This window comes from Polyodon spathula, chromosome 3 (genome assembly GCF_017654505.1).
Source record: "Polyodon spathula isolate WHYD16114869_AA chromosome 3, ASM1765450v1, whole genome shotgun sequence".
In the NCBI taxonomy this organism is placed as follows: Eukaryota; Metazoa; Chordata; class Actinopteri; order Acipenseriformes; family Polyodontidae; genus Polyodon; species Polyodon spathula.
In genome coordinates, this window is record NC_054536.1 from 58,435,970 (window position 1) to 58,444,837 (window position 8,868).

Here is an 8,868-nt window from a genome sequence, read left to right on the forward strand (position 1 = left end):
GTACTGATTGTTTAAATGAACAATTCACCCCTCTTCAAAGTAAAAAACTTACCAGCACATCTTTGCAGATGTCCCTGAGCTCTGCCTCAATCTTTTCCCTGTACTCTTTGGCCATCAGCTGCTTCTTGTCGCTGCCCTCGGTCTTCTGCTCAATGCTGGAGATGACCCTCCAGGAGGAGCGGCGAGCTCCCACCACATTCTTGTAGGCCACAGACAGCAGGTTGCGCTCCTCATTGGAGAGCTCCACACCTTGCTCTGTTACCAGCTTCATGGAAGCTGCCATGTCATCGTACCGCTCACCCTGCTCGGCTAGCTTAGCCTTCTGCACCAGCTCATTCTTATCCATGGCTTCTTAGTTCTACACAAGACACAAAAAGAAACAAACAAACAAAAAAAAGTATTTATGCAGTGGATTGTTTAGGGACATGTATAAGTAGCATTGTACCCTATGCAGTCAGCAGTAGCCACAGTCACAATGAATGTCAAAGAGGTAAGAGCCTGTATATTGAAATATCAATATAAAGCACAAATGACCCCTTAAATCTACCCCTGAAAGCCACACCAGGAAATTACACATGAACACTGGGCTATACAAGGGAAAAGCAAGCAGGGATCAGCAGAAAGTGCAAAAGGTATCCCTAGCCTACCTTATTTGTGTTTTTTGTTATTACAAGCCAGGTGCAAAGTTGCACACAATAGTTTGTAAAGACATTTGTTTAATGTATATTTAACGAATGCCTCTTTCTACCATATGGACAGAAAACACACCCACCTACGGATCACATAGTGTGTAGATTGAATTGACAGTGGACAGACAATGACTCATTAATTCCAGATTTTAGGGAATAAACATGCTAGCCTGACAAAAAAAGGTGGACAAGCTTAACTACAAAAAGGGAGAGAAGACATTAAGGAACTTGTGCAAGGAAAGGTTATTAAGAAAAGATTGAAACTGAATGTGTAATTCAAAACACTTATTTTAATGTTTGAACCTTTCCATTAATGGAAATGATTTAAAATATCCCAACATTTTTAGCCCATAAAATATACTAAATAAAAGAACCAGTTCAACTCTATGGTACATAGATGAAAATGTTGATTTACAAATTAAAGAATTAGATCCAACTAAATAAAATATTTAACTTTAAATTACTCAATGTAGACTTTAAATTGTGTCAATTAGATATGTAGAACGAAATTCAGTTTAGGAAACAAATGTAAGCCCCAGTATAATTTCAAAAATTATTCAAATAACTTACCAACATCTGGACCATATGTAGACACAGCAAATCTCTTTGTGACAAATGATTGACAATGTCTGAACTTTGCATAACAGGAAAAGATTCACATTAAAAAAAACTACAGAAGCATGCTACCCTCCAAGTAATGAAAGTCAGCAAAAATAGCCTACAAAGCAACTTTTACAAAATCAATACTCTTGCATTATGCAAGCTAGCTAGGCTTTGACATTCGTTGACAGAACAGAGGTTTTAAATGAATGCCAACCCCTTACTTCCAACAAAAAATGCACAAAATTGAAGAAACAAAAACCCTCAAGTAAACTAAAGATATAGGCGTAGGTGCCTTATTAGAACCATCTGAAAATCCCATTGGAGCTCTCATTCTTATTTGAATAGGGGTGTAAAAATCATTTAGTGCACCTAGAGGTTAACTTCAGCCTGGCTTTACTTGTCCTGCAGGTTTTGTAGCGTTAGTCGAACCTTCTTCTAAACGGATCTCATTTGACAAAACACTCAGCATTATCCATACACAGCCCCAGCCATGGAAATAACACATAAGATAAAATATCAGATATGATTACAATGATTTAGCTTAAAGGAGAACAGCCGTGTTCTATTTCTACAAAAATACAACTAACATAGTATGTATGGATCGGCAAAATATATACTGTATTTTAAACAAAAAGGAATACTAGTACAGTACTTATTACTAATATACAAATCCTAGTTTTTTGGAAGCGTCAAAACAAGACTAGTTCCCGTACTAAGTACCGTGATTGATAGGGGTACCCATCTGTCTAGTCTTGTTAAAACTGCCAAAAAAAAAATCACTTTTTTTTTTTTTTTTTTTTTTTTTAATGACAACGGAGAATGCAAGTTGCGACGGTGTTTGAGGTATAAATTCCCCGTATACCTAGGCCTTCATTATGCATTGGTAATATACACACACTAGATAAAAAAAAGCAAATTGTTATTAGGGGATAATTCACAAGTATACGTTGTCGAACTATGCTCCTTACTTGAATGACCTAATGCGTGGTGGTCGAATGTGAGAAAACATGCGGAACCATACCCTACCCCACCCAGTCCCCTACCCGCTGCATACCTGATTTTGTCAGAACGGCTAACTACCGCAATCTACATTTTGGCTTTATTTGGGACATTTATATTATACGTTTAAACATCAAGAGCAGGTAACGCAAGTAAATTGTAATTATTAAAAAAAAATAAATAAATAAATAATCGGGTGTATCACCCGTTTAAATGTAAAGTAAATGTCGCCACGCTTAAGAAATTGTGATTAAAGACATGCATTATTTTTGTTATACAAAAATAGAAAAAAATCTGGATATTTTACATATGTTCAAAAGAATGAATAAAACCAATTACAGTGTGCATCTTATCACGACATTTATGTCTTTACCTGCCGAATGCCACAATCACACCAGGACTGTAGTGTAATGGAGGGTGGGCAGACCCAGCCCATCCTGAATTAACTACATCCGTCAACTCCTTATTATCTAGCCTATTCACAGAAACAACACTAACATTTTAAAATCCACACAAAACAATAAAGAACATACAAGCTAATATTAAATAAAATGCCCAAATCCAATACATTCTGCTTCAAATACGCCTTTTTATTTTACAGTTTAAAAAGAAGCTCCAGACGATCTCGACCTTGTTATATTGCATTGCATCAGGTTATTCTTTTTTGTTCTCATATCACGAGCATAAAACCTGTTCAAGCGGACCCAGGCACCCACGCAACTCAGCTAGTAAAATCTTAGGACCTCAAATATAACCAAACAAGGGTAAAATAAACCACATTTTAATTAATAAACAGCCACAGCCCATCCTTTCTGTGGCACAGTTGATGAGTCGAAGCCTTTCTTTCTTCTTCAGACTGACGAGCACGGAAGCCTACGGAAAGGCAACGTTTTCTCCTGCTGTTTTTAAACCACTCGCACACATTTAATACAGAAAAAATACAATTTAATCAAAGTTACAACCAAGCACTATAACAATTCCCTCTTTTTATTTAACCCCTGTCTGCCGCTTACCTGAGTGGGTGAAATATGCAGTGATCTCTGTCCGCTACAGCTGATTCTCACTCAGTCAGTCTCGCTCTGATCCACGGGGTTTCCTCCAATCACTAGCCCCGGAGCAGGGACAAAGCAAGGAGCGCTGACGTCAAAGGCTGCCACGGCAACCGATGATTGACGTGTGCCTCGGCGTAGAGGCTACCGGGGATTGTGAATCCCTCCCCCCTCTCCAGGTAACGGCTGAGATACGAGCGCGCGCTTTTTTCCAGTCTCTCTTGCTCTGCTGTATACCCTCCCCCACCACAGACGGTTTATTTCTGAAGAGGCAGGTAAAGCAACTGAAGAATTTATGCTGCACCAGCAGGCAAATAGAAGGCAAAGAAGTAAAAAGAGTAGACCGTGATTGAGAAATAGCGAGTTAAGTAGAAGCAAAATGGTCAAAAACTACATTTAAAAAAAGAGAGCTTCACTTCCATTTTCAATACAGTAATTGGTTTTATTCCTTAAAAAAAAAAACAGTAATTAAGCGATACTCATACAGGTAATATTAAATAATAATAGTATTATTTAAAAAAAAAAAAAAAAAAAAAGTTCATACTTCACATTGGCAATGGACTTTATACCAGGTTGCTGCTATTGTGAGCAGGAGGATGTTAAGGTACCATCACTCTCACTGGATTTCAGAGTGGAGGACAGCAGTAGGAAGGAATCAGGGTAATGTCATACCCCATTAGTGCAGTAGCTTTCTCATTTTCTGAATTTGGGAGAATAAACCTGTCTCATTCTTTTCCCATCACTCATGTGATCTAACTGTGTAACGTTGAAGCCTGTCATGCAGGTTTCTCATGTCATTCTGAGATTGGCAACCTGACTAAAGTATTATGATAACAACAACAAATAAATAAAACACTACTAATGAAATAGCCAAGACCAACAGTTGTGAGTTTACCCAGTGTTGAAACCGTGACAGGTGCTGTCTATGCATACATGCCAACATTCCCTGTTTGGTCAGGACAGTCCTGATTTTCTAGCAAATGTCCAGCTTCCCGGTATATAGGAAGATATTTCTCCTTGGAAATTTTTCACAGCTCTAGGGGGTTCACTCTCGCACCCGTGCTATTTTTTTATGTTATTTTTTCTCTCTTTAGTGGCTGCTGGCCCTTGTGCACTGCACTGCCTAGCAGGGATTGTGTTCACATGACCAGATCTCAGTTTATTGGCATATGTCATATCCAGTCATATTTGTTTCCTCACTGCTGGATTATGATTTGATGTGTATGATTTTGAGTAAAATGTTTGAGCCAATGGAACGTGAAGGACTGGAGTTAGCATCATCGTCTAATTATTTGACAAGAGTTCACCACAATCAACATTTGAAGCACTGGCTGCTTTGGTTCCCCATCAGTAACTGAAAGTTCACAACAAATCCCTCTCATTATAATTTCTCAATTTTCTGTGATTCAGTGGTACAAACAGATTAATGCATTACGATGGTACAACTGCCAGTGTGTACCAGCTGCAAGCCCGTCTCGTACCAGTACTGGTACGCGTAACCACAGGTTGAAAAACACTGCTTTACTACACACAAGGGTGGGTAAAATGTAGTTCTTTAAAAAGTTATTATTTTTCTCCTTTGTTGTCCTTGTGGTGTACAGAAAGGTATATTATCGAAAGCTTCCTGGGATGAGGCTTCAGGATTGAGCTCCAGTTTTTGTTTTTCTCTTATTGTCCAACCATCTTGCAGGTTTTATAGCCATTGACATAATTACTATTTTTGTTCCTCAGTTCTAACCTTTTTGTTTGTTTTGTTAATTTATTGCTTGGCTAGTCCCGTCCCCAACCCCTCCCCCCAAACCTCCTCGCCTAAATTCACCACCATAGCTAATAGTTCTTTCTCGTTTGTGGTCATGTTCTGATCTAGCCATCATAAAAATAAATAAATAAATAAATAAAATAAAAAAAAAGCTAATGGCATATACCTGTCCTAGTCATAATTTTAACCATGTACCAGATATATGGTATAATTTATAGGTATTCTGAGCAAAATAAAAGAAACCACATATAGTTTATCCTAATAGTTTTTATTTTCAACACATAACTCCAAAACAGATACAAGAAAGAATTAACTTTAGACCAGCATACTTTTAGTTACATAATCCAACAAAGTCAAGTTGCAGTAAACCACCAACGATAACCTTGCCTGCTGCTTAACTACAGAGACACTACAACAGAGTAAAACAATGCATAACTCAAACTTCAAAGTAATCATATAAACTCTAAATAAAGGGTTACCATAAAAATGCATTCATCTTAAAATAAACTGCATTTAAATATTGCAATAAGAGATGATAGGCTGAGATACAAAAAGATCCAGAGAGGTGCTAGTTTTTTTTTTAAAAAGATCATTGAATTTAGAGCTGTACAGTATTTTAAATAAGGGGAAAAGTCAAAGGATGTACGACTGTCTGCCTGCCTGCCTTCAGATGAATAATGCAGCCTTCCATGACATGTTGTAGCCCTCAGTCACATACTGTCTGTTTTTCAGTTCATAAACAAATCAGCAGCATTCTCACAGAGTGTAGGGTGAGGGGGCTGCCTCACATATTCATTCAGGAATCTGAAGTAGTTTAAAGAAAGAAGCTATTAGATTGAGGGTCCTTAAAAATATATATTTAAAACAATAGGATACAAATTTCAAAATGTAAGTGTCCATTTTGTTTTGATTATTTATTTATTTGTTTGTTTGTTTGTTTATTTTTTACAGATTTTGCATCAATGCCAAATTCAGTATTTGGTCAAATCCATAGATTAACACTAGATCTACATAAATAGCTTTCACCTGAAAACCTGCCAGAGGACACTGCCTCTCTGGCACTGTGTAGGGGAAAATTATTTATATCACATTACTGACAATGACTATGATTTCTTTATTTTTATAAAAAAAAAACCAAAAAAACAACAAGCATAGTATAGCTAAAAAAAAAAAAAGATAATTAGCTTTTTACTGGGCTTTGTATTGTTTTCCAAATAAACATAGGAACTTAAATAAAGATTATCCATAATAAAATATTCAGGTTAAAAAAAAATGTGACTAGTTTGTGAAACATTTTATTGACTTTAGAGCTGCGTTTGAAATAAAAGAGTAAGGTTATTTTAGTTGCATGATTTTGGTTATCACACACATTTACAGCAACGGTCATATGGCTGGGCTCTCCCAGATATGAACACTGCGTCATTTGCATATGTATGCTTGGACTCTCGTTTCCTCTATCCATTTTCATCTGCACCATGAAACTAGTCTGTTAAACGCAATCTCGTCATTTTGTACCAATATTTTTTGCACCATTACACAAAAGTAAAATATCACCTGTTTCATGGTTTTGTGTTATTGCTGTATTATAAATTAATTTACCAACCTCCAATATTCCCTGACTATATAATATATTTAAAACCTGCATGTTCTACCTTTTTCTGTAGTCCAGGATTTAAAACCTCTCTCTCTCTCTCTCTCTCTCTCTCTCCAATGGACTCTCATTTGATCTAGATCTGCTGCTGATAAAAATAAACAAGACTGATTACAGTCTCAGTGGCAATGTGGCACCAGTCAGTTTTCCAAAATTGTACTATGAGTGTCCCAGTTCAAATTGTCCAGATATAGCTCTCCTGCTGACAGAAACAAACACTGTCGATCTCAAGTCACTTTCAACTCAGTAACAGTGACAGATTGAAACAAATGCATCAGCTATTTCAAGGATAGTTGTAACCTGTTGTTAGCATAAAATATAATATATATATATAAAATCTGTTCATCTAGAAACAATGAAACTCTTCTTCAAAATGTCATTTAAATATTTTAAATGTTTTCTAACAAGAAATGACATCAGAACATTGTTGATAGGTGCTCTGCTGTTTTGCAGATACATGTGCCAGTAACATTATATTAAATTGTCACAGACAGCAAAGAGTTCAAGGGGTGCTAGTCAAATCCTTTTACACATGGATTTAAAGTAAATCCACCTTGTTGTTAGGGGCAGTTTTTGGGATCCTATAGTAAAGTTTGTGTCCCTAATGTTGTTTTACAACGGACAGAAAAAAAAAAAAAAACCCTTGTTATTATCTAAAAATGTCTGCAGAAAAGACAGAAATGCTACATTAATGCTGCTTTTGTTGCTGTTGTACAATGACATTATCTAGACAGTGAAGTCGAGAAACCCTTCCAAATGGCACAAAGGTGTAGTTGGCAGCACTGTTCAAGTTGTGGATCAGATCCAGTATTGAAGTACTCTGTCAAGTATGTCAATTTTTTACCTGCATTCATTCCACATTCCAATCATCTAACCTCTATAGATGAAAGATCCAGAGTAGCTCATCCCAGAAAGATTTCACAAGATCAGATATTTTCTACTTCCAGTGTACAAGACAATGATGGGTTAATAAAATGTGTTGCTTCTTTGAAATGGATCATAACCTTTACATTTAAAAGGTAGCAGTATATTATTATGATGTATTGTCTTTGGTATAATAAAGACAGGGTAGAATTATCTGGTGTATACTTTTGCTGCTCATTTTATTTTAATATCCTCCACCCACCTTTCCCCTTAATTTGCATGACATCCTGATACTGCAGAAATGACTCGTAATGTTCTACAGCTGAGGTGGAGTTGCATAATAGCACTGTAAAAGTAGATCTTGCTATGAGACAACCCCAGTGTCTTGACAGAAATAAAGAGAATTCCTTTTGTGCAAGTAGTGATGCTAGACACTTGACAAGCAGGTGCCTCAATAGCAGTAACAGAAGACTGACAGTTCCTGGAGTTGTGTATTTGACTGAAATAAACTACCATAAAAAAGACTAGTGATGCCCAGAATAAGCAGTTTGACTGTGATGGGAGAACCTTGCATGGGATAATGAATACTTGAAACATGCATAAGAAATGTCTGCTAGGCAATTTCCAGCTTTCAAATGAGCTGCAGGTATTTGTGGTTCCATGCAGCAACAACTACTTGGAACTGTCATTGACTTTCATACAGCAGCAGAATATTCTTCAGGAAGCATTCACAATGCTGACAATGGAAATGGGTCTAATGTATCATATTTTACCCTGCTTTACAGTACCCGACAGAAAACTGGACGATTCTGATGTTATGGATTGAGTCTGTCTATCATTTTTGATGAACCTGTGGTAACTGAATTCTGTTAATGGTTTATTTTAAGGTAAAAGTTACCATATAGCCAAATATGGTTCAGAATCAGCTTATTGAATTTGACTTATAGCATCTCTTCTGATTAGATTCCCATTTCCCATTCTCACTGATAATCAAGCATTCTCATAGGTCCTGTCACCACCATTCATTTTATACCATTCAGAAAACAAAATGCACATTTGCAGGGTTTATAGAAATTCCCTTAATTGGCAATATTTGCCAGTGATTTTAATCTTGACTGTGATATTTCTGTCATTAATTTTTGGTTTGCAGGTGATAAAGATCAATACCCTTTGAGCTACAGGATTCACAGTTGTTTTCCTAAATCTATGTACTAAATCCCCTAGACAAAGAAAGATTTGCAAAGAATCGCGTAG

General features: G+C 36.6%; 1 protein-coding gene across 1 annotated transcript in view; it reads right to left on the bottom strand.

Annotated features, from left to right (window-relative positions):
* The window catches only part of LOC121313242 (14-3-3 protein beta/alpha-1-like), a 23,889-nt gene extending 20,479 nt beyond the window's left edge, over nucleotides 1-3,410 (bottom strand). Inside the window, exons 1-2 of the mRNA XM_041245574.1 lie at nucleotides 3,305-3,410; nucleotides 53-358 (exon numbers count right to left, since the gene is read on the bottom strand). Of these exons, the coding sequence (XP_041101508.1) occupies nucleotides 53-346 (294 nt within the window). The 5' untranslated portion in view covers nucleotides 347-358; nucleotides 3,305-3,410. The remainder of the gene's footprint in view (nucleotides 1-52; nucleotides 359-3,304) is intronic.
* Nucleotides 3,411-8,868: the final 5,458 nt, after the last annotated feature.